Below are 26,762 nucleotides of genomic sequence, written 5' to 3' on the forward strand. Positions count from 1 at the left end.
TGTGTAATACATTTGGTGAAGGTGCAAAACTGTTTAGAAAATTCATATGGGATACAGGGTCTTGCTTTCCTAAAACCCATTTTGTGGAGTCTTCAGAAACAGCTGACAAAGCCCTGTTGTTCTCTTGACCAAGCACTGAAAAACTAAGCTTGAATATTCTTGGGCTAGAACATAAATCTTTACATGTCAATTTGGTTTCTGAACCATCTACATGCATTGTAAGGCTGCATCTACGTTTTGGGAGACATATTTTGATCAAATGTCTCTCAAGATAACTATTCTTTATTGCATCCTTTGGCATTTACCTATTAATTTCCTTTTGAATTAATGATTGTTTTACCTGTATCAAAATGTAAAAGTTTGAGTTTCATTCTTTTTCCCCAAGACATGTCAATTCAGCTGTATATATTTGTTCCTTTAGTAAGCTCTGAGTATATACCAGATGGGAAGTGACAGATCTGCATATCTATGCATAATTCTGACATCTTTAAGTCTTTTTATAAAAACACAAAGTTATATTTATAAGGGCCTTTAAAATGAAAATATATCACTTTAGGCAAAATGTTTACAGTTTGTGTATTCACATAACAACCATTTCAGAGATCCCAAAATATTTATTTTCAATATTGAACTTCTTTTTATGGTCGATCCACTCTCTTTCAAAGCTGTTCAGTTTACACAACTAGTAAATTACTTTTCCATAATTGCTGTAATTACAGTCCTCCTTGTGCTCACTCTTATCTCAGAACTGTGCTTCAGTTGAACATTCTGGTAACAGGAAACCTCATGTTTATTTAGGAGGTAACATAGAACACTCTGTAAACTAAAAGATCTATTTGGGAAGCTCTCTGTAGTTAATGTAATGTGATATTACTGCGATTTAAAAGGCTGTAGCAACATACCAGTTACATAAAAAGCTTTTAAAGACAGCCTGTAACTCAATGAAACCTTGAAATGTTAAAATTTATCCTGTTAAAAATCAGGCTGAAATCGTGGCTTTAAAAAGTAAAGAAAAAATATGCTAATAGCAGGGGGGAAAAAATGACCTCAATATAGTCTAGGTCATTCCTAAAGAACATGGGAAATCCCCATTTCCTGTTTAACCATCTCTGAAGAGACTGTTGATGTAACAATTCATGAGTGCATGTTGTCTACTTTGAGAAGAAATTGTGCTCTCTCCTTCTTGGGATGTTTCATCAAAAATGGTATTTCCTCATTTCACAGATTCTTGTCATTGTGATCTAGTTTTCCCTAATAACTATACAAAGACAACCCAGTTATTTAAAGCATAGCTATGAGAAAATAACATTTAATTACCCAAAACAGTAATAAAATGGGAAATGGAGAGGACTTCTTCTTTCTAAATTATAACTTTTTTTCTTATGCATTTAATTATAGCTTTCATCTGCAGCTCCTTTAGCAACGCCTTCACTCAGTTTTGCTGTCTGTGATGATTATCCAAACCTGCTATTAGGGTTCTGAATTCCTTACTAAAACACCTCAAAAATTGTCAGTGCAGTTCCGAGATGGGCTCTGTGTTTCTCAGAGCTTTCTGCACTGTTGACCTGTATTCACAACTACTTAGCTATTTTTTCATGGGTACAATGCAATGAAAATATATTAAAAATGACATTAATTTCGGTATCCAGACTAAAGCTCACCTTGTGTGTAAATGTGTAAAACTGACACATTTACTGCAAGGAGCCACATAGACTTTGACTGTGCATCATATTTCAGCATTCCTTCTGTCTAATACCTTCTTATTCTCTGGAGGGGTTTTTTTTGGTTGTTTTTTTTTTTTCCTGGTTTATTTTTTTTTTGTGGTGGTTTTTTTTCAGTCGTTTTTTTAAAAAAAAATTGTTACTGTTATTCATGCAGGAGCCTTCTTAAAGAGAGGTTTTGCCATCTCTGTCAACTCTCCTACATATGCCACTATTATCCCACTTAGCAGCTCATTGTTCTAAATCCCGTAAGGAAACTTTTTTTGCATCCCTTCCCATTATTTTAATTGCTCATTTTCACACTTATTTCTTAACTATTTCCAGTTCATAAACATAGTTAGGGCTTTAAAACATTTTGATGAAATTAGCATCCCACTTGTTGTCCTGAATTACTCCTTTCTGCCGCAAGTTGATATTGTGTCACATGAGTTACATCAGGCAGCTGAGACCTATCCCAGTTGAAAGCCTATCCCGGTTTTGTGTCTGGGTTAGCTTCCTGCTGCTCCTGATCCCAGCCAGCTCTCCAAGGGCTAGGTGCCCCACTGCTGCTGGAAAAGGCATGGCAGAAAACCACGGCAGGGACAGAAATGGGACTGACCTGTTCATTTCAGCTGCTCATCGTTTCATCTCTCTGTAGTATCAAACTAGTCTCTTAAATCACAGCCTGGCTGATATTTTGATTGACATTGCTGGCTTAGGGAGCTCTTTTTCTCACGCTGACACTCTCTCATTCCCACCACACTGCTCTGCGCTGGCAATGCTGTGTGCGTGTGTGTGTGATCTCAGGATCAGGGCACGGGTGATGGCACAGTGGCACAAACACACAGCTGGCACTGCTCTCTGTGTGTGTGTGTGTGATCTCAGGATCAGGGCACGGGTGATGGCACGGTGGCACAAACACACAGCTGGCACTGCTCTGTGTGTGTGTGTGTGTGATCTCAGGATCAGGGCACGGGTGATGGCACAGTGGCACAAACACACAGCTGGCACTGCCGTGTGGGGACTGCCTCAGCTGGCTTCAGCAGGATGGGTGCCAAATGTGAAAGCATGACCAGACAGTGATTCCCAAATGCAGCTTGCTCACACAGCACCTTCACAGGACTAGAAGTGTTTTCTGTCACACCTTCCCACTCCGTGCCAGACCATCTGCTTAGGAGAAAGCAGCCACCAGCCCCAGTTGCTGCTCCCATACGACCAAGCAGTAACAGCAGTGGCACATCCTTGTTCCTTCACCCAGCAGGACCCACAGGTGGAGGCTTTCAGGGTTCCCTTGCCTCTTTTGAGGGAGATCAGTGGTTAGTTTTCAAATATTGTGTTGATTCCTGAGTATCAAAAGGTGACTGGGCTATGACTACACCTCATCCTAGTGAATCCCTGAGGAAGGTTTGGCTATTGTGAGGAAAAAGGACTAAAAGTTTTAAAGTAAAAATCTAGGGGAGTTTTGGTCATAAATGAGGATAACTAATGCAAAGAATTGAGAACACAGAGCATCTTAGGGCTGTTTTCATTGTTTTTTGATGTCTCCTAGCTCACCACACATCCTCTCCCTTGCCATGGTGGCAGAACCCATGGGGTCACAGAGCAAGAAAAACCAGAGAACACATTCAGCTAAGCACACTCATTGAAAAAGTGGAAAAGAAAGCAAAAGTGGTTTTCACAGAGATCAGCTCTCTGGCCCCAAGGGCTGGGACTGGAACACAGGAAATTGCAGAGAAGACTGTCATCACTGTTTTCTGAAGCAGCATTAGGTCAGCTAATAATGAAGTCACACTTCAGGCAACATTCAAAATTTTGCATAAAAAGCATGTAAAAATGCACATCTACTCCAATGCTGGGGGTGATATCTTCATTGGTTAGCAGCTACTCAGAGACCATAAGAGCTGTATTGTTTGCTTCCTATGCTTTTTTGGATCACTGCTACAGATACCATGCACACAGCGAGTTTCTGCAGAGGAAAAAAAAATTCAGCTGTCTCAGGGGAGAGCTTCCTAAAGACAAAATTATCTACAGTGATTAGAAATTTCAGATACAAATCATAATTTCTCTGAGTGCACATTGAAATCTAAAATTTATGGCCTTAAAAATGGGAATTGAATAAGTCTTTTCAGATTGAAAATCAGTGAGGAAGAGACAAAGTCTGAATCATTCCGGGAATTTTGAGATTCCTTTGTAGTAGTTTATGAGAACGTAAGCCCTAAGCTGTGATAATTAATCTCTTTTCAGGTTTATACCTTCAGGAATTGTACATATTGGAACTCAAATTGATTAAGATTGTTATTCAATGTCTCTTCTTGCTATGTGTTTCTTTATTAAAAAGGTCAGTCTCTGCAGCAAGAGGGGAGATGGTATTCTGCTTGGAAATATCCACTCCAGCTTTATAGCTAATAGACATGGCTGGACCATCAGTGAACTCAGGTTACAAGACCCATTTGGGAGCTCAGGGAAATACAGATAGGAAACTTAGGCTCAAATCTTTACCATTTTATATTGTAAGTATTATGTAAACCAGGTTTCAGTACCTAAACTAAATAAAACTCAAGTTGCACCTTAATTGCAGTAAAAACATGTGGCAAAGCATCTTATTGATATTTGTATTTACTGCTCTTTTAGCAATAAAGCTTTTTCTGATGTGGCCTGAATTTTCAACCCATGCAAACTCCCCTATTGCAGCAAGCTGTTTTGGGATTTGCCATGTGTTGATAAAACAAGGTGCCATTCTCACTAGGCAAACAATCTTCCATTTAATGTTTAAATAGTGGGAAGGAATGTGTGGGTCATCATGACACTCCCAAATGACAAAAATTTACCCCACAATTGGCTGCAACAGTTAGAAAATATTTTGTGTTAATCCAAGTGCTCTGTCTGATCATCCACATGACTCCATGAATACTGTGAAAATTTTCTAGTTTACACATTAGAAAATAGGATAAAACCTGTTGTTCTAGTGACCTGTGGTCACTTAAAGAAAAAATAACCTGTGATTCTTAAAGGCTTGGTTTTTATCCATCTGCATTTCTTTAACTTATTAAAAGGTGACACATAGTACTTGCGGTGTTGAATCATTCTTTCTTTCAAACAATAGTTTTGTAGAAAGATGTTTGGGTTGGGATGGTGCCCATTCATATTCCTGGCACTTCTCTAAAACCTATGAAGGCAATTTGCTCCATTTCCCCCAAATAAACAAACCACAGCTGCTGTTCTTCAAGCATCAGATTCCAGCCTCTGCTTAAATACAGCTTTTCAACATGAGAACATTTTAACATTTTTAAATTTTGTTCATTAAAAAGTTTTGTTACACACCTCTGGGAGCCCTCATACCCTTTCATTCACTAAATAAGAAGTATAAATGAAATATATCCATGTATATGAGTTGGAATAGCACAACTCTGCACCTTTTCTCTTACCTTTCATAAGCATTACCTAAATTCTCCTATTTTTTATTCTCAAATGAGGTCACCTATAATTGTTTGAATTTTGTGAGCTTGTTTAAATGCTTCAGAGATATATTCAGTCATCCAGTAGAAATCAAACAAAAGAATTTTTCTAACTTATCTGTATCTGTTTAAATAAAAAGAATCTGGTAGATAATCAAAGCTTTGAATAGTTACGAATTCAGACTCAAATGAGGCAATTTCAATAGCTACCCACTTTCCATTGAAATATTGGTATTTCATAACTAACCTATTTGCCTTGAATCCTAACTCTTCTGCAAGGTGTTCTATGGCCATATAATAGTTATTTATTCTATTAATTTCAGCAGAATTTCAGTATAAAGTAATGAAAAGCAGAGACTGCACATCCAGCAACTACTAATTCAATACCATTTTTAATTTTTATTTTATACTTTATATTGTTACAAGGATTGAAAAGCAATTTGGCCTACAGGAAAAGCTAATTAGTTTTTTCATATTCGTATTAGGGATCTTCAATGCTTGGAATAATACCTTTATGCCTGAAGGTCTTTCAGTTTACCCTGAGAAATACTCTGAACTGGAAGGAAAATTTTCAGTAAAATCTACCCTCTTCCCCTCAAAAAATCCTCTCCTGAAATACAGTATGTCAGAGAAGAGTGTCTTTTGTCTCTTTTATAGCAGCTCAGCACACATGTGTAGGATATATTGAGAGTTAGTCTCCAAGAAAAAGATGCCGTGGTAATGTCAGCAAATAAACTGAGCTGGAATACCAAAGCAACACATGAGATAAATGAAGACTGATTTTAGACGGAACTATTTATTTTGTATGGTATTCCCAGATCTCTCAAACTTGGGTGTAGATTTATGGAGAAGCATTAAAAAATTTGAACAAAAACGACTTCTGGTAACACACAGGTTTTGTGACCAACTTAAAAGTTGAAAGATGTATTATCCTTCCTCATAAATACTTATTATTTTCATGCATAACAAATGCAATGTTTTTCAGTTTAAACATTTGTTTCAGAAGTCCACAGAGATGAAAGTGACAATAAAATAGAATACTTTTAGAAAAATAAGTGATGAATTGTGGCAAGTAGAAACACATTTCTTACAATGCTGATTAAGTTATACTACAAGAATCTTGTGTGCAAGATGCTTTGCATACTTATTTGGAGCACTAAAAAACGACGAGGTAAACAAACCTCGAGGTTTTTCCTCAAGGAAAAAACCCACAAACATCACCAACAAAACTGCATCTATTGGCATCAGCTGGAAAGTGCCTTCTTGTCACTTACAGAGCATTCTAAAGTCACAGGACTGTGGCTAGCACAGACCTTTCCCATGGGGACTCTCTCTCTCCTTTTCCTGTGTTTTGTGAACAAAGATAAAGTTTGGATGTTATTAAAAACAGTGTCTCGAGATTTGGACAGTTCAGGCCTGGCCAATTGGCTCAGGGGGAGGTTTCGGACTGACCAATCTGGGTGACCTTTCAAAAGTCTATATAAGTTGGAATTAAATAATAAAAGACACTTTTTTATGCCGCTGAGAACCTGGTCCTCTTTACTCTGCTAGCGGCTCGACAGCAACACAGGACTACAAATTGGACCTATATCACCATTTGGACCAAATAAAACAAGAAGACGAAATGAAGAGAAAATAAAATTATAATTCAGTATCAAATACTTCAGACAAAGCTATTTGTAACCCGTTGTTTCCCTCTGAGACTGTTTATTCTCCAAAGAGTGCAAGTTACACTGATGTGATGATTTCTCTCCCTGAGAAGAGTCTCTGTCTACTGTCTACTGATTGGGTCCTGTAGCCTGTTCTGCTTGGACAAGCAACAAGGCAGGTTGGAAAAGAAGTATCTTCATGTCAATGCTGTCTGGGCTTGTTCTTGGGTTTCCTATTGCCAGATTTCAAACAAAAGTGAATCCAGCTTGAAACATTATACAAGACTAACCTTACCCTATGCAGTAGTTCTGCTTTAGACTTCCTGGCCTATATAACTAGCTATTCTAACTATCAAACTCCTTTTTGTAAGGGGAGAGAAATCTTCCACATCTTGGAATTGACAGGCTTTATGAGGAGCTTGGAGGTGCTTTTACATAAAGAAAAATAAGTACTTGCTCTCCTCATCTATCAGGAACAAGCAGCTTGAAAAAATGAAGTAATTTCAGAATTATTTCTTTAGAGATACATCCAATATAAGTGGAATTAGATCTTCATTTATTTTTCACTGATATATTTCCATTAGGAAATTATTTGCATCAGTTAAAGTTCTGTCTCACTGTCCTTCCTGATTTTAACCTAATTTATGATACTTTTATTAAGCTTTTATAGAAAAGTTTGATCACAATTGAAATTTCAGAGGCTTCTTAAAATGACTTGCATATTACCATAATTTTGCTTCTTTTTAATTTTTAAAATATTAATTTATATTTCCATTCTTCAAAACACACATCAATCAGACAACTATGCATTCTATGGTTCTATGTGTATTTTTCTGGTAGCTGCATTTATAAAAAACCCCCACCAAATATGCACTTATATCTGAAAGACTGAAAGATACTGTAAGAAGATACTGTAAGATACTGTAAAGATACTGTAAGAATATTCTAATCATATGGAGAAGACAATCAAACAAAATATTATGAGATGTCTCAAAACTGTCTAATGATTTAGAAGCGATTTATCTGAGTGCAGTCAACATGCTAAAATGAGAATGTCAGTCATTAATATCTGGAACAGAAGATTTCTATATTCCTGAAATGTGATTTTAGCCATCAGTGTAACTTGGAGCAGCCATCTCTCATTACTCCCATGGAAAGATTTTCCTGACAGAAAATTTCTCAGGAAAAAGAAGAAAGGAAACACAAATATTTTATTTTCTAATTGTTATGAAAAGCCAACCAAAGAGGAGAACCTGATTTAAACTGTGTTATCAGCACTGCAGGTATCAGTAAAATTTCAACTGACAAAATATTCATGGAGTAATTTTTAGTTTGTCATAAGAAATATGTAAACCCCTTCTTTTGAGTGTACAAATGAAACACAAATCACAACCCATAGCTACGTGTGGACAGAACTATCACTCCTATTCCTACAGCAGAGACAATCTATTCTCATGTATTTGCTTCTTTTCATCAATATATAAAAATAAGGAAGCTGAAATATAACTAAATGCCAGTGGATCTGATCCTACATGTTTTATTAAAAGAGCTAAATCTACTGGAAGACCTGTTGTATCATTTTATCTATGAAATCCAAGTTAGAAACTCATGAGTGCTCTAAGTTTTATTGTCTCATGCTTAGGATAATTTCTTGTCTTTTTGGCACAGTCCATTCTCCATGGTGCATCATTTCTTTTAGTGATGGCTTTTATCGTATTCTGCTGTTGAACTAAGTGCAAGATGCTGTTGTAACCTGTACACTGACAGCAAAGACTGACCTTCATCTCATTTTGTAACATTACAGTGAGATGCATGGCTGAGTTGAAAAATCAGACTCTCTTCTGAGGTCAGCAACAAATATCCAGCAGTATCAAAGTTGCATTCTTTATTTTTCACGCTTCTACCTTCTCTTACATAGTTATCTGTATTTTAAGAGTTAACAAGACAAGACAGATAAAAAGGCTCTTTGCTGGTGCAGATTGAAGTCTGATATTATGAAGGTGAGTTCCTACTGATGTGGAAAGTTCTGGTGGCTAAATGAAAAATACATGTTATGGGAGTTTAAGCTCCCATAGGTTAACTTGCAATATAAATGACATTAAGGGATGTTGAATGTTATATTACAGGGCAGGTGACACTGAGTAACAGAGAGAAATAAGAAATATAGGAGCAGAGTTTTTCATATTACCTTCTAAACACATTGAAATTTCCCAAATGCATCAGAACACTTTTAGATTCCACTCTTGCAAAAATGCTCAATGAATTTTGGTCGTACCAACTCTGTCATAACACTCTGCATCAAACCAGTTCTCTTGACTATAGAAATGGTAAAATGGTAAAATGGTTGCTGAGGCAGAGAGAACAGAGGGAAAAAAAAAATCTATATTTTTCCTGGTATTTCCTGCACCTGAAAAAAACTTTCTTTACAAGAAGACATGGAGGGTTGGCATGTTATAAGAAGGCAATTTATAGGATCCTTATCAGAAAGAAATAATTATTTCCTGAATCTTTTGTTTAACTAAAATTCTAATCTCTGTAAGGGTTTTAAGTCTTTGCTCCACTAAATCTGGCACTGATATGGGCTACTGGCCAGGGATCTTTACCACAGTCTCTTTGCCAAGTTATGAGAAATTTATAACTCAGCCAAACACTCTTTATCTTCTTCTATTAGCTTATCTTAAAAAGTCTGTCCAAAAGAAATAAATTGACTGCGTGCAATCTATGCCCTTGTATATGTGTGGCTTCATTAGAAAAAAAGAAAACTTTTTTTTATTACATTAAGGAACATATGTAACATATATATATATAATACGTAGTATTCAAACAAAATTTTGCATTTGAGCAGGTTTTGCCATATTGCTAATAATGTTTGGAGCTTTTGGCAGCATAGGGTAATATTTGTATAGCTCAAAAAGACCTGAATAGGCAGTCAAAAAGTAAAGAAAATTCAATGATTTAGAGACTGTCTACACATTTGAATTTTTTGACTGAGTTTTGGGTTGTTTTTTTTAACCTCCAAGAAACATAAGATTGAAACTTTCTCTGAAATTCAAGAACTAAAAAAGGATAAGGAACTGATATTAAGAAACTGCCAAATTTCCCATTAATGGAATCTTGCTGATTAGTTACAATCAAAAATCACTTTTTTGTGTGTGTGTATTGTTCATTTGCAGCAGTAGGGTTTATTTGTAAGGAGAAATTAAGGCTGGTTGCCAACACTACTTTGTTTCTGTATTTCAAAAAGAAATTGGTGATTCTAAACAGATAACATGCTACCTAAGACATTACCATAAACAAATGAACAATGGATCAAAATTATAACACAAAGTAAATTGATGTCAGTTTTGCTTTGACATCATTGTGGTAAGGGATCACCTTTTATTGATATTGTATAGAAAACTCAGCAAAATATTTTTCAGATATAACCAAGTGTTTTGATAGTTGTAGAATAAATTTACTGAGTTACATTTATCTCTCGATTACATTTACCTGAACAATGGAGAAAAGAAATTGACATTTGTTTCTAATGTTAAGTTTGAGAATCTGAAATAGTTAGTAATTCAATCTATCGGAAAAAACACATTGTTCATGATATTATATAGTTTCAAGTTTATTTTCAGCAAATGAAAACTGTTTCTCATGTATGCAGTTTTCTAAAATGGATGCAGATTCCCTGACAAAACACTAAATCTATAAAATGATGTCATAGTGCAGCAAATACTTTTCTCAGATATATGGTTTTAAATGCAGATGAATAGAAGTAAAAACAAAATACATAAAAATGGACAGAGAGACAAATTTTATTTCAACTGAAGTTGAAATAAAACTGTCAGTACTCCTCTGGGCAACATTCTAATTATCGCACAATTATTTTTGCCCTTAAAAATAGGAGTCCTTGCCAAACACAGAATTCAGATTTTCTCAAGTTTATCAATACTGACCAAGTCAAATGATGATTTACCTGAAGATATGTTTTTAGAAATAACATAATTTTCACCCTTCCTAGTGCAATACAGCATTGCCTCAATTAAGCACAGCCAAAGTAGTAAGTTCAAACCAATTAAAATGATATTTAGTCCCACCTGCTTGGGTAAAATGAAACTCACATGTTCTTCATTAGGATTTGTAATCCATAAATAAAAAAAGCACAACTGCAGGGAAGTAGCTCTTTCAGGCAATTGAACTATAAAAGCATGGCCAAGATCTGCAGTCCTGGTGTGTGCTTCACTCACAGTTGTATGCCAGAGAGCCCTACTGCCCAAATCCCACAAACTGGAAGGAGAACCAGATCAGGTAAGAAGCACAATATTTTCCAGCTGGTCCCTTGTCTGTGAAACAGGGAGATCAGCACAGTGAAGTGCCTGAGGGATATCCCTACAGGTAAACAGGGATTCAGCCCTACAAAAATGCAATTAATTGAGACATCCTATACTCCACTGAAAACTCTTTTGAGGTGCTAATATACATGGTAACCTAGGACAGAAATAGCAGCACTGTTAACTGCTCTCCTGGAAGCAGGAAGTCCTTTGAGAAGGCATAGCTATGGACTTGGAAGAGTACAAAATAATAGTCCCAGATCCTGCACTATTTGAGCAATAAATAATGAACATGTTTCCTGTTTCTAGAGATATCTTGTGTAACATCCTGGGGTTAATTCATAGCATTTTAAGGGCCGTGGAAAAACAGCTTCCCCAGCACTTCCCCTAAATGTAAACACAGAGAAATTTGCTATTCTCTGCAACTTCCAAACTGCGCTCATGTGTATTAGACAGACATTTCCCTTTGATGTAAAATAATGTGAAGGAGTTGGAGATGAGGAATGAAAATGGAACTAAAAAGTCATCATTTGGGTCCAATGGTTTCATTATAAAATCTTTTAAACTTTTTGACAATGCTGATCTGTCTTGCTGTTTTCAAAAGACACTGTAGCATCTAAGTGCTGCTGGTGAAAATGCTGAGTATGTGACTCTCATATCACTTCAAGTTTTGAGAAGCTTTTTCCTGCAAATGGAGATATCATACAGTTCAAGAAAATTGTGTTTGCATGGCAAAGGCAGAATTCTAGAATGGCTGAATTTGATCCTGTATTTGTAGGGGTCATATGACATGATAACATGGATGAAGTGTTTCACATGCACTTATATCTTCTGAGCCTTAAAGAAAATGCCAGAGTTAATCACAATATTTGATTTCCACAAGACATGTCAAAGCTCAGGGTCCTAGACCTCTGCTGCTATCATTCAACTAAACATCTGCATCTTCAGAAATCCACGGTTCCTCTTTAGGAGCTGCACTCTTCAAGAGTCATTCTGAGTGAAGCCATTAGCACCCTTCCAGGATGCACCCCGAGTGACAAGCTGTCAGTGGTGTCACTGGCAAGATCAAGCCAGATGAGTGAACCCCAGCTCTTTTGATCCAGTAAGAGAAGCATGAGATCTCCATAGTCCTACAGGAGGGAATCTCCTTCTTCAGTGACACATCCTAAACCAAATATCCAGGGCAATGGATGCTGTGAGTTGCTAGTAAGAATTTTCACTGCCCCAGGGGGAGCACAGAGATTTGGCAGGGTAAGTAGAGTTTAAGCAGCAGGCAAGTGCTGGTGCTATTTGCATTCTGCTGGCATTCCCACAACTTCAGGCTGAATTCATTTCCGTCTGAGGAATTACATGCCCAGATAGCCTATCGTTTTTACTTCTGAAGTGAGAAAAGCAGTGGGAAGTAACAAATACAGTTTCCTGCTTCTACACATTTTTTACCTTACTGAATGGTGATGTCCCCTTTATTTCAGGGGTGCTCCTATATAATCTAAGCCATCAGATCCTGGTATTGTGTTTAAATTGTAAGCAGTGATTCTACTGTTTCTGGAAAATGAGAGGAAATTATGGGATCATGGAGGTTAATGCTTATCAGAGAATTTAAAAATTATAATACTGTAATCTTTTAATTAGGCATTGTCAAGTTGAGTTCACTTTTCATTTCTACAATTGCATATATTTAACCTGAACTGACATAACTGTTAACAGATGTTAAATCTGTGTTTTTAATAGCACTGCAGATTTCTTCATGTTGCTACCTATGCTTTATAGACACTAAGGCGCCTGAAGCACAGTGAAGGTTTTTTCAAAAATGACATTAGATTTACATCTGCAAATCTTGTTTTCAACCTCTGAGCAACCAGATTTGCAGTTGCATCACATATCACAGTACTCTACTAATTTTCCCTTGCTTTTGTAAAAATAAGCAAAAATAGGGAAAAATAATTCTGAACTAGGAATTACATTTTTTCATATATATAATCACAATGTGGCTCCACACCCTTAGAGCCATCCACCAAGCCCTGATACTTCAACTAAGGGAACAGATTATTGTATATAATAATAGCTACTATAGTCTGTACAACAAAAAACTTAAAGAAACCCTGATACTTCTGTAAACTCTCTAGGCATTAAAGTTGTTTTAAGAAATAAATAGAAAAGATGAAGAGCATTAGGTTAAGATGATTTTCCCTATTCTCATTCTGATGGTTGGCAAAGATGGTTTCACTTGAGGTGTCATGAAAACTTTGTTTCAGGAAGAAAACATGAAAAGATGACAGACTAAAAATTTAAATGCTTTCTAAGCATACAGTAACTGAAAATAAGGCTTTATATGCAGGATTTGAGTTTTAGCCTGCCTTGACTATGAATGCTATCAGTTTTCATAACAGCACAAGATGCAAATTATGAAGTTTTAGTGTTTGTATTCAAGTGTCCATTGTGTGCTGGTTGATGAAAAACTCACCGTGAGCCAGCAGTGTGTGCTCACAGCCCAGAAAGCCAAGTAAATCCTGGGCTGCATCCAGAGCAGCATGGCCAGCAGGGTGAGGAAGGTGATTCTGCTCTTCTGAGACCCTGCCCGGAGCACTGCATCCAGCTCTGGTGTTCCCAGCATAAAGACATGGAATGGTTGGAGCAAATCCAGAGGGCCACAAAGTTCATAAGAAGGCTGAAGCACCCTTTCTATAAGGACTGCCTGGGAAAATTGGGGCTGTTCAGCCTGGAGAAGAGAAGTTTGCTTTGAGACCTCATAACAATCACAAGAAAATAGTAAAGAGTTACTATAACAATTATAGATGAATTTTTCTATGAAACAAAGTGAATCTTGAAGACCGCAGTTAATCCTGTAATATGCCATTAAAAAAAAAGTCAAATTAGGGTCATCTCTTGAAGCTTTAAAAGGAAAATGTTTATCCTTGTGCTTGCACACAGAATAGAAAAAGCACAGAGACCTGACAACTTTCTTAAGCAGTAAATAAAACTGATTGCATATTTTCATCATTAAAACTTTCACTAGGAGTAAGTAGTTTAGGTTTTGTTGGGTAGTTTTTCTCAAAATTATCTAGTTGCTCTAAGACTTCACAGTATACTCTGCCTCAGGAGAACTCCTAAAGTGAGTGTCTGAGTCATACTGATGGCAAGGAAAAACAAATTCTTAAAGCACCTCAAGAAGAAAGTTTATTAGTAATGCAGAGCCGTGGTAATGACAGTAAGTGAAATAATTTTAACACTGGCAGGAGAAGCTTTTGCTGAAGCCTAGCAGATATGATTTTCTCCTCTGGCTGAAGCCTAGCAGGATGGTGGCAGTAAGAGGTGCCTCTGGCTCTCAGCTTTGCAGGCCTTGAGTACAGCAGTGTGAACACACTACATGCTGAGCTGCCTTACTACGCTACAGAGCTTGTCAAATATTGAATACACTCATAGCAAAGTCACTTGCTCTCCACTCAAATGGAAGGATGGCTGTGGATGTGAACTCTTGGCTCCTTTTCACAGACAAGGATGCAATCTCTGTTACTGCACAACTTCTAAAGTGTTTTCTACAATCTCCTGGCTACTAAAACATGGGGGTAATGTCAAGGGGAGTTTGATTAATCATTCAACAATTTATGGGAAAAAAAAGAGGACTTGTAATTTTTGCTACTGTAAATAGCCATGCAGTGCCAAACCTCCATGGATTGCATTTGATACACAGGCATTACACTCTGACACTAACTACAGCAACAAAGCATTTATCAATTACTTTGGATGTCCATAAAAAAAAGATTGTTCAGATAAATGAGTTGCTATGATTAAAAAACTACCTGGATTTTTACTCTTCTGTTGTGCTGAATCACTTATGTGAGGATTGTCATATTTGTCTCACAAATTTGCTAGACTTTCAGATTGAGTATCATCTGTGTTTTTGTCTCAGGACAGAAAAAACTTTAGTGCTAATTGTGAAAGAAATTCTGTAAAAAACAAATGGGTTTTGGCCACTTTGCCATCCTGAACCTGTGATTAAGGCGGCTGTCATCGAGATGCACTTGCTTCCATGGAAATAATCTTTTTACAGTTGGTGATTCTGAAGCTGAATGAGGATACCAAGAGAAAGTGTGGTGTCCACTGAGGTGGGGCATTACTCAACTGACATTCTTGCTTGAGAAAAAGAGCAGTTGAAGGGAAATAAATGAGCAATTATAGGGAAAGCTAAGGTTAGGGAAAGTCAAAGAATCTCAAGATAGGAAGAGGGACTTAAATATAGGTTAGCAAGAGAAAGAGGAGTAACAGTATTGCTAAAATTGAATGTCACTCCCTAAGATATAGGGGATTTAAATTTTTGTAAGTGGGAATAATTTCATCCATCTCTTCTGTGTTTCCATGGCAGAATGAACAGTGGGATCCCTGATTCTTATTGCTGTTAATTGGCATAGCTCCATGGAGAGAAGCATAATTTTGACTATATCTGTTGGGCCATGAGACAGAGAGAATCCCCTTTTCCCCACTCCACAGAATCAGTCATCTCCTCCCTGAGGCAATCTCATTCCTCAGCAGCAAAGTTCCTCTGCTCATGCTTTTTATCTTGCATTTGCTAACTTTGCTCGAGACTGGTGCAAAGGAGATTATGATGGGTAACTAACAGGCAAAACATCAGAAGCAAGCTTTGCAAAATACACATTTTCAAAGTCAGTGTGGCAGGTTTACTTTTAAATACCTCTTAAATATTTTATATAGATACCTGGAAGGAGTGTTTTTTCATTACAGTTTTATAATATGATATTAAGGACTGTCTTCCTTTCTCAGACAAAATTCTGAGTTACAGATGATCTGCTAGAATGAGATGTGCTACATTCGGCTTTTATCATGCCATAATGAAGGCAACAAAATACAAAAAGCCTGTAGTGAAACATTACACAAAAAGGACACAGACCTTAAGGTGAGAAAACCAGGAAATATATAATAAGCCATGTGTCATGCTGCTGCAGCTGTTTCACCTCTTACCAATTTTCACAGTCTATAAAATCTTGGAAAGCACCAGATGTTTAGGGGAAGTTGTCCCACTCTCCCTAGCTTTGAAAGTAGAAGCAAGATTTATTAGTGCTATATGTATGTGATTTCAGTCCTGACTTCTATATTTATAAACTAGGTGAAACATGCAACACATCCTGATGTCAAAGAGCCCATTTACTTTCCTCTGCTCCTCCTCACGTGCAGGTCTTGGCTGTTGCTGAACCATTGCTATAACTACAGAATGATATCAGGACATGCAATCCAAACTACAGGATTTACTTAGTCACTGCAAACATATCTGAGAGTTTTCTCCTAGTTCCAACTTCTGTGAAAACAACCTTGCAATGCACAGATTATGAGCTAAGCAAAACTATCTCGTGTATGAATATGCACTACTGTTTGGGATTCCTGCCTAGGCAGAGACTGTTAATGCACAAAATTATCTTCTTTTTTTTTGCTAGTGCATGGTTCCTAGTATCGGAACAGGGATAAAAACTGCTCATGCATAATTTCCAATCTTTCATAGCTCAGCGGTGCTGTAAAATGCTGCTGTTCGTTTTAATTCAGTGAGTAGAAGTTTTGTTGTGTTTACCACTAAGGGAATTGCATGTGTTATTAGAAAGCCTCTGACAGCTGTCAGAGACAGAGACAACTTGCCTCATTTCAATCTTTCATAAAGGAAGGATCCTCATCTTCAGCAAAGCTGTCAGAGGTCTAAAAAATGGGATAAAACAGAATACCTTTTCCAAACACATGAAAATCTCTGTATCTCCTCTATTTGATTCCCCATAAAGTTACAGAGGGGAAGTTGTATAGTTAGAAGAAAGAGGAAATATGATTTGATGTATTTGTACTGCATACTGCCTTGTCATCACCGACCTGCAGGGATAACTGTGTAGTAGCCTGCCTGACATGGTAGTTAATAAATTAGCACTACGTTTTAGCATAACATAAAAGCTTTCATGCAGTTTTTCTTTTCTGAGAGCAAGGACAATCAAAACCAGAGAGACTTTGATGAAGACAATGCCTTTGCAGCAAAGACTCTGAAAGTCTGAATTGGTAAGCATTTCCTCACTTTCCAACACATCTCACCATGCCCAGCAGACTCACCAAATTTAAAGCACCAGAACAGGAAATCTTAACACCTCAAAACTTCCAGCTTTTGATTTAAACAGGTGCTTGCCTTAATAAAAACTCTGTTGTTTATTTTAGTTCAAACGTTTGGGGTTTTTTTCCTAAAAGCCTTGTTTTTTGTTTTTTTGTTTTTTTTTTAATGCATTTGCTTATTCTTCAGTGACAGGGAAAGGAACTTATGCAATGTCTTTAACAGGTAAGCATTGTTTTCCCATCAGCTCCTACTTAGGTTTCTGATGATGATCTGATTCTCCTTTTCACTTCAGTAATCCCACGGGTATCCCTCCATACAGCACTGTTTCTGATGTCAGCTCCTTTAACCAGTATGAGGGACTGGGAAGGCATATGTATCTGCATCATTTGTTTCATATTGTTGTTTGCATGCTATTTTTATAGCACACTCAATGCTCGTTTTCACTTTTCATACTCTGATTCATTTTTCATCCTGTTTTCTTCTCCCTATCCATCTTGCACTGCTGAGTAAAGCAAAAATCCATGAATGAGTCAGAGTCAAATTTTCAAAGTCACATTGGTCAGTGGGGTTTGAAATTAAACAAAATGAGATTGCTTGTGTTTTATCTTTCCAAAAATAGAAAATAAATTTCTTTTCTTCAGCTGCAATAAAGAAAGTTTTATGCCATTTTCCCAGCTGCATTTATTTTTCTGAAATCCAGTCTAGACTATGACATTCATTAGCGTATAGGGTAACTAGCTGTTTCCGTTCCTTCCATATTATCATCAGCCTTGTCTAATTGCCATCCTACCCTATCACCAAAAGCAACTTAAACCTATTATTTCTTGTTATATGTTACTCTTCTGGGAGGTTTTATTTTTTTTTTGGTTGTGGGTTTTGGGCTTTCTTTTGTTGCTTTTTTGTTCTGCTTTGTTTTGCTACAGGATAGCTGAATGGCTCTTTAAGGGAGACTTTCTTGCTTTATTCCTAGTTTATTTGAGTGAAGAATTGTGTGAAAATAACTGTAGGAGCAGTTTATCTTAAATGCATATTCTATGCTCCATTCTAAAATTGGGTTGCATGTTTGGTACTTTCTATTCAGTACACTGGAAGGGAGACATCAACATATTTTAAGCGAGTACGAGGAATTAATAATTTCTCATGTATGTAACTTTTGAAGCTTTTTGCCAATATACTACCAGAATTAAGAACAGCAGCTGTTGTGATTCATATTGACTGGATGTTATACAACATTATTATCCTCTCAGCTTGCAAGAGCCTAGTTTTCAGTTGTAATACATACTATTTCTGCCATGTTAAGCTTGTTATCAAATCCTCAACCAAATCTTTCTCAACATTTCACATAGCATGTAATAATTCAGCTCAGAAGCTGTAACGTCACACCATTCCTTGGGAAATATGAAATGTGAAACGTGACTGGCTTAGGGCAGGGCGAGCAGTCATTTCTTACTGCAAGCCATGAAGTTCAATTACAAAGTGAGCTGCATCTGCAGTTGCTTCACTCTGAATATTGACCAGCAGTGTCTTCTAACCTCACGGAACTCTGCAGAGTTTTGCTATTTCCAGAGTTTCCTACCACTAATATTTAAACTCTTCTTACCTATGAACAGATTCCACTCAGTATCCAAATCAGCCTGATTTGCTAGGCAGCCCTTCATTACATTGAGGCAATAGTTGTTGCAAGGTTTCACAGTGGGAAGTCCTCTGCAGTAAGGGCAGTACAACATCTTCATTAACGCCCGGATGCACCCTGGGGTGGGACTGACCTGCAGAGGTTAAGGCAGGGAAAGAAAAAGAAAAAGGAGGAAATCAATCTCCTGTTCTGTGAATTTTGGGATGGCTGAGATTATGCCTCTCAAGCAATAAGTGCAGAAGGGGCAATTTGTGAAAAGATAACACCCTCCGATTAGACTAATTGATTCCTGCCAATTATCCTCATTTAGCATAGCAGCAACTTTCAGGAATGCAAAAATCAACACTCCCCTACTGACAGCAATGCTTGCCTCCCCAACCCTCCCACACAAAATCTACTGAAAAGTGAAGGAAAAACATCCAGGGAATCAGCTGGCTAGTAGCTGAGTGATCCTAACATGGAGGATCCTGAGAAGACATCTCACTCTTCCTAGGTAAACTAGAACTGTCAGTCACACTGGCACTGGATTAAAATCTCCTCTTTATTAAAGCACAGTAAATCCAGGATAGACTTGACAATTTCTATAAGCTTGTTCAGACCTGCACCATGACAAAAGGATATCATTGTGTTTTCATAAAAAAACACCCTTCTGTCTTCTCAGACAAATTCATAAAGCGATCAGACAGGGTTTGGGGTTTTTTGGGGTTTTTTTGGTATACTTTCAACATCTTAAGTGACAAAAAGCATTATAGAGAACAGTCTAATGCATTTCCATTTAGAAATCAGCATGGCACATGTCTATACATGGTGAACTTTAAACACTTGACAGAGACAATGGAAAGACACCCAATGACTCCAACTCATTGACACTGGGCATGGCTGACAAGGAAGTAGTGTGAAGATATAAATTTTAAGTGACAAGTGTTACAGTTTGCACTAGAAGGGTATGGATTCCTTGGAGAGGGAACATGGAGATTGAGGAAAGGTTTTTGCATAAGACTTCATTATATGTAATGATCCTTTATCTCATCTTTTTTAGTTATCAAAATGTTGGGTATCTATTCAACAATGTGCCTTCCATGTTCAAAGAAGAGAAATAGGTCCCTTTTGGGGTTTGTTTGCTTTGGGTTTTTTAATCCTATCTCTTGAAGAGTGGGATTAATCATCCTCTGGAAGATATCCACTGAATCCTCCATATCTAAAGTTAAACCACACAAATTGGTCACATTTAATGACCACATGAAGTTCTTTGGGTATATATTATTTCCCTCACTCTCATCTGTATTTAATTGCTTCATCTCAGACTTTAAGAGTCGTATGTAGCAGTAAAATGTACAGTTTTCAGGTCAGAGTTTCTAAGGTGGATTAAAAGTGCTCACTAAGTATTACTCACGTTAGCATCTTGTCACAGTGCAGTGGAGCACAAGTTTCTCATGCTAGAGTGACAATCTAGAGCAATGACAAAGGACTGCAGGTTCCTCAGTGATTTCAAAATTCCTAGACAGGAGATTGCAAAGCAATGACACTCCTTTCACTCAACCTGTTGGTTTATGAATAAATGCAACACTACTGATATGAATTTGAAGGGATTAAACTGTTCTTCCATAATCACGGTAACTTGTGCTGAAAACATGAATCTAACTGCACTATAGCAATACAGGCTGAACTGATTGATGTCATTGGTATTATCAGAATTGTACTAAAATTGTGGGTTTTTATTTTTCTCTGGAATTCGTTTCCCCCTTTTTGATGTTAAATCATTCATTTTCACCAAACTATACAGAACATACTCTTTACACAGGACATCTTTACATTAAAATGGTTATGAGATACAGCACATGCTTCTGAATATGATCAGAAGGGATATTTGCCTTAGTTTCCTAGGGAAATGCACTTTACCAGCACAACACTGATGGTACGTTTATCCATTCTTTTCCAATAGTTTTTGAACTGTCAAGCCAGTTTCAATCAAATTTGACTGAGCACTTCAGGTCTCAGTGCATTAAGATCCTACATGTTTTTTCTTTTTAAACAGACAGCTGAGTGAAAAAGAGGAGAGAGGCTCCATTATTGCCTTTATTATGGAAAAGGGTGAAACACGAGGTCAGTTCCCCGCAGATATCAAAGAACCCACGTAGAAAATGATGCCATGAATGGCCCATTGGTTAGAAAAAGCACAAGGGGAAACTTTCACCTTATTGAACAGCAGAAAATCCAAATTTAAAAAAGGTGGATTTTATTACTTTCATTGCTCAGAACTCCTTTTTAGAGTCACTTATCCTACTGTTGTATACCTCCAAACCTAGAACAGGTCAAATTCACAAAAACATTAGCACCAAAAAGGAAGTATGCAGAACAGATATATTTATGGTCAACAACAGAATCTTCAAATATATATTGAAATAGCTGCTTAAAGCCAGATATTTCCATCAGTGAGCACTGAGAGTTTTATCAGCTAGGTTCCTTTCATGCTTAAAGTTATGCCTCTTTCTAGTTCCGGTAGTCTCATCAACGCCAAGTTGTCAGGACTTAGGTGATTCCTAAATTCAGCTGGAATCCACATGTTCTCCCATCCACACCTGCCCAAATCCACTTTCCTACTTGTGCTGACATATACCTATAAAATCGTGATCTTACACAAAAAGTTTTTGTCAATTTAATTCTTGAAAAGCATATCTCAAAGAGAGAAGACAGTCCCTGTCTTTACATTATGTGTTATCTTTCTTATATTGCCTTTCTATAAAACAAATATAATCCGTATTTATGTGAACCTTATTTTATAACAAGTGCAATTTGAGTGTAAACTAGCTTTCATGCCTTACTCTGCCAGAGTTCCAAATCATGTCTCAGATCTGCTAGGACAGGACCCTAAAGGCCAGTTAGGGTATCTATTTACACATGCTCTGTGAATCTTGAATTCTTGCCACATTATAGAACTGCTTTATCAGAGTACTTCCCATCACAGTCCCCTGTGAAGTAGTCAGGGTAACTTCCAACCACTCAAAATGAATGAGCAGGACCCTGATGTCTCATATCTTATCTGAATCTCTTAATATTTCCCATACAAAATGGTGGCATCATTAACAACACTTCACAAGAAAGAAAGGTGCTCTCCTTAGGAGTGACATAATATGCTTTTTAAGAGAAGAAGCCAAGAAGAGAGTCCAAGCAAAAAACAGATGCAGAAGGTTTCTACAGAAGCCTCTGTCATATTATTTATATCAGCACCTGCTTTATCTACATCACCTTTTGACAAAGACTAACACAAGAAGATCCTTGCTGGATGTCGCAGAATTTGGTTTCAGAATATGCTGCACTGGTGAAATGAAATACAAGCACAGATGAATTGCTGTGCCTGCTGGCTTACATTCACTTTGCTTACTGCCTGCACCTTCTGCTCCAAGCTGGCCACATCCCATACCACCACATCATGTTGGCACTACATCTCCTCTGGGTTCCGCTTCGTGCCTGAGTGACTAAAATACACAGTTATTATTTTGTGTGGTTATTTTTCAGCTCAAAGTGTTGGGAATAACAGGAGTCAGTGGAGCAGGCAATGGGAGTAAAAGGGAGCTAAATATAATGTTGTGTGTTTTGAAGTGAGACCAGAGGTTTGATAGTGCTTAGACTATACTCTGCTAAGCGTTGAAAGAAAGGAAGGGACCAAAACAAGACAGGTATCTTCATGCAGGTCTCTGGGGGTGTCTATCCTGGCAAAAGTGTATTGCATGGAGAGAGAGGTGGAGAGGTCCAAAACACATCTGTGAAGAGGACTAACAATTAAGCTGTGATCCGAGCACTGGATGAGTCCTGGTCTCAATCCTGCTCCATATTCACCTGTCACTTAGCAGTACTGATGTACCTTTAAGTACCCAAATGGTGGCTCAGGGAAATATTACCAATAGCACAGCTACTTCAGAAGTCTAAAGGCTAAAAGCTAATTGCTGTATTACAGCAGTTAAGTGCTTTTCTGAATCTAGTCTTCAATGAGTAGCCAGGTTTCAGTTCTTTGCTTCAGCTGTTTTTTTTGTACCTTTATTTTCAAAGAAAACAGTCAGGTATTTTTCTTCCCTCAACAAAGCTGAATTATCTTTCATGCAAAAAAAAAAAAAAAATCAAATTTTGCTATAAGATTCTGAAATCTTGGTTAAAACCCAATCCTAAAAAAAAATCCAGCTTAGAGTGTGAGTATTTCAGAAAGCTATGAACTCATGAAATCTGGAGATTATTACAGAGAGTTGATTTTCAACCACCTTCTTGCTGCTGGCAAATGCTATGAAATGCATTTTCAAAGCCCATTTCTCATTTCCATCTTAAAAAAAATAAAACTCAGAGTTTCTCACACCTAAGTATGTTTCTGCAGACCAGCCCAAAAGCAGATATTAATTTCATTCAGAGGTATTCAAAACCTGTGTTGGCTAAGGATAGCTATTCCTCATCTCAGGAGTTTCAATGTTTTTTCTGTAGGTAACATTTGTGGATGGCTACAGCTTGATTTTCTTCTTTTTCATCTTTTAAAATACATTGCAATTGGCTCTGCGATAATCACAGCAGAGAAATTTGCATAGACTTCAAAGTTTAGAAATAACTGGCTCATACGTAAATCAAACAAATCAGTCAGATCACACTGAATGACATAACTGGGGAAACTGCTGTAGAGGAGTCATTAATTATAGCATGCTGTCTCCCTGACTGACTAGGACAGCTTCATTTTAGCGTAAGCATACGTGGAATAGAGCACATCAGAAAAGTGCCTTTCTGAGCTTTGATTGAGCCTAGTAGCTTCAGGACATGTTACATTACTGCGTTTTGTAACATTTTCTGACAGCTTCAGCTTCACCTAAATGCATGTTTTTGCATATATGCAAAACCCCTAAAAAGCAATATTCTTAAGGGCTTCATTACTGAACACTTGTTTTCCCCCTTCAGAAAGTCTAGGAGGAATATTATTTCATCTAGAAGACAGATTTTGCTATGGTGAACTTGCAAATATAAATAATTGAGGAGAGAACTTCTTTTGGTAAAAGCCAGGAAATTTTACTCTCTCGTAACACTGTGTTTGCAGACTGCTTTGTTGTGTACTTGACCTGTTTTTATAATCAAAATCCTTGGCTTTGTCAAGTTTATGAACATAAATCTTTTTTTCTGATACAAAAAATCAGAGAAATTGATTAAACAACTGGTCACCTTTAGAAGGATCAAACACATTGAGATACAGTTTCTCCATTTTTATTTTTTGGGGATTTCCTACCAAAGTAACTGCTAGGAAATCACATTGTAGGTATTACACTGTCAGGTAATAAAGTAGTAGTGTCCTTACAAAGCTATACTGAATGTACCTTAACTCACAAAATAAGTCCATACACCATACTTAGGTCCAGATCCTGTAAATTCTTGGCGTAAAATAAAATTTGTCAAATATGAACAAAATGAATCACTACTGATATCACATCAGGGAACTCCCTATGTTTCCTGTGCACCCAAAGGAGCTCCTCCCATTTGAAGCCACAGAGTCTCTCCTTAGCGTGAAGAACCTGTGGTGGAATTTGCTGGGAAGAACCAATCGATTTCTAGCCAACTGGCCAAGGAAGTAGATACTTTTTTAAAAATGCCTCTATGCTAGAACCCACAGTTTGAAGGAGAAGAAGATTATTTTTCGCAAACTTTAAAAATGCAATAACAATCAGGCCGCTGGATTAAAGCTGGAAAGCTCTACTTCCTTCCCATTTGGTGTTCAAGATGCAGGTGAGATATATTCCTGCAATCCCATGTAAACAGTCCATAACTGAAGAGAATTTTGAAAGGAATCCCCATCTTTAACACTTGAGTGTTGGCTAAATCATCCAGCTTTCCACTCAGCAAGCTGGTGCATGTCCAGCAAAGGCATGGTGCACTGGCTGAGAAATTAGGCTACTGGCATCCTTTAATTATTTTTTGGATCTCTGTGCAGTCCATCTACTTAATGGTAGAAAAATTAGTAAGTTTCCCAAGCATAATTTTATTCATAGCCTAATTATCTCGAGAGTTTACACAGGACTAGAGTCATAGAATCATAGAATATGTTGAGTTGGAAAGGGCCCATGGGGATCATGGAGTCCAACTCCTGGCCCTGCACAGGGCACCCCAAGAATCACGCTATGTGCCTGAGAGCATTGTCCAAATGCTTCTTGGACTGTGTCAGGCTGGTGCTGTGACCACTTCCCTGGGGAGCTGTTTCAGTGCCCAACCATCCTCTGGGTGAAGAACCTTTTTCTGATATCCAACCTAAACCTCCCCTGACTCAACTTCAGTCCATTCCCTCAGTGCCTACCCTTGCCCTTGCCCTTGCCCTTGCCCTTGCCCTTGCCCTTGCCCTCGTGACAAAGTTGTAGACTGAAATGAGGTCTCACCTCAGTCTCCTTTTCTCTAGGCTGAACAGACCAAGTGACATCAGCCACTCCTCATATGGTTTCCCCTCATAAACTATCCTTTTACAATAAAATGCATATGTATGTGGCCAGGTCAGAGTTTTAACTTGCGTACATTGGAATGTCTTGACCAACTTCAAGAAGTCTCCCTACATTCTTTTACCAAAAAGTTAATATTTCGGTGGAGAATTTCATGACACAATTCTAGGAATTCCTGTCCAAAAATCCTCCACAGTTTAATTCTAGCATTTCTGTCAAATATTCTATTTAAAAATCAAAGGGGACATAAGGATTAGTGGTTCATGCTTCCGATTTCAGTAAAGAAGGAAAAAAACCCAGCCTTTAATTAAGAATTACATTGCATGTGCTAGAACTGAGGAAATTTCTTCTAAGCCCCAAACCTATCATTTCTGATCACCCATTATAACAGTGATGTAACCAGGATCAGATGGAGATGTATCATAAAACACACTTTATAGGGTACCCAAGATTATTAGAAACCTCTGGATCACACATCCTAAGAGCTTTTTCTTTCATTTCATCTTTAATTAACTTCAGGACAATGACTAAACTCTAGCCAAACCACTGACTATTTTTGCCATATACCTTTGACATTATCTTCTCCACATGTTACTATTACTCCCTATTGATTTTTGTTGCTGTTTGTTTTTATTACTAGGAAAAGCAGATCAAGCTTAACTGGTAATGAGGGTTTTGTTCCTTCTGCTCTTTCTTTTCTTCAAAGAAGATTTGCTCACTCTTGTATCCAAGAAATTAATTTTTCTTTTTGTCCATATTTTGGCTGTTTTCATGAACACTGAACTTCTGATTAATTGCTGATTTAATTTAATAGTCATGGTATTGAGAAAGTTCTTTTCAGCAGATTTCAGCTGAAATTATGTCTGTATGTATCAAATTAGAACTACATAGAAATAATAATAAGATTTTGAATGCTCTATTGAAGTACTTCTCATTGTTTCAGACTGGCTTACAGAAGCTGAGACCTCAGTTCACTGCTTTTATAGCACAATCTGATATAAAAATGGAAGTACTACATCAGCCATACTCAATTGGGAATTTATGTTGTAGAAGGTCAATTTGAGAATATTTGCTTATATCAACCAAAAGTCTTGTCTAATACTAACCTCCTAAAGACAAAAATAGCTATCTTTTTAACAATTTATAGTATCCCAGATGACTGAAAGCTGGAAGTCTTGGTTGAAGTACTACAGCTTTTACTAGTGCCTTTGACTTTGTGCTTGAATTATATCAAACTAAAACCAGAAAAACTACAGTGAGTTAAGCAGCTGCAAGATTCCTACAATCCTGGGACAGTATATATCATGAATATGATGAGACAAAACATGGTCATTTAAATTTTAATATATTCATATCCAAGAAAATATTTTTCTAGCAAATGTATAATGTAGAAAAAATTTATGGCAATGTAGTTGAGCCCTAGAGAATTTTTATAACGTAACAAAGGTAATTACACATATACTATCTGA

At 37.2% G+C, this 26,762-nt stretch overlaps 1 protein-coding gene across 1 annotated transcript in view; it reads right to left on the reverse strand.

The window, feature by feature from the left end:
• Positions 1-26,762, reverse strand: part of GPC6 (glypican 6) — a 732,033-nt gene that overhangs the window by 188,272 nt on the left and 516,999 nt on the right. Inside the window, exon 4 of the mRNA XM_085057688.1 lies at positions 18,815-18,980. Within this exon, the coding sequence (XP_084913814.1) occupies positions 18,815-18,980 (166 nt within the window). The remainder of the gene's footprint in view (positions 1-18,814; positions 18,981-26,762) is intronic.

The sequence above is a fragment of the Lichenostomus cassidix genome, chromosome 1 (assembly GCF_008360975.1).
Source record: "Lichenostomus cassidix isolate B80296 chromosome 1, HeHo_3.0, whole genome shotgun sequence".
Lineage (NCBI taxonomy): Eukaryota > Metazoa > Chordata > Aves > Passeriformes > Meliphagidae > Lichenostomus > Lichenostomus cassidix.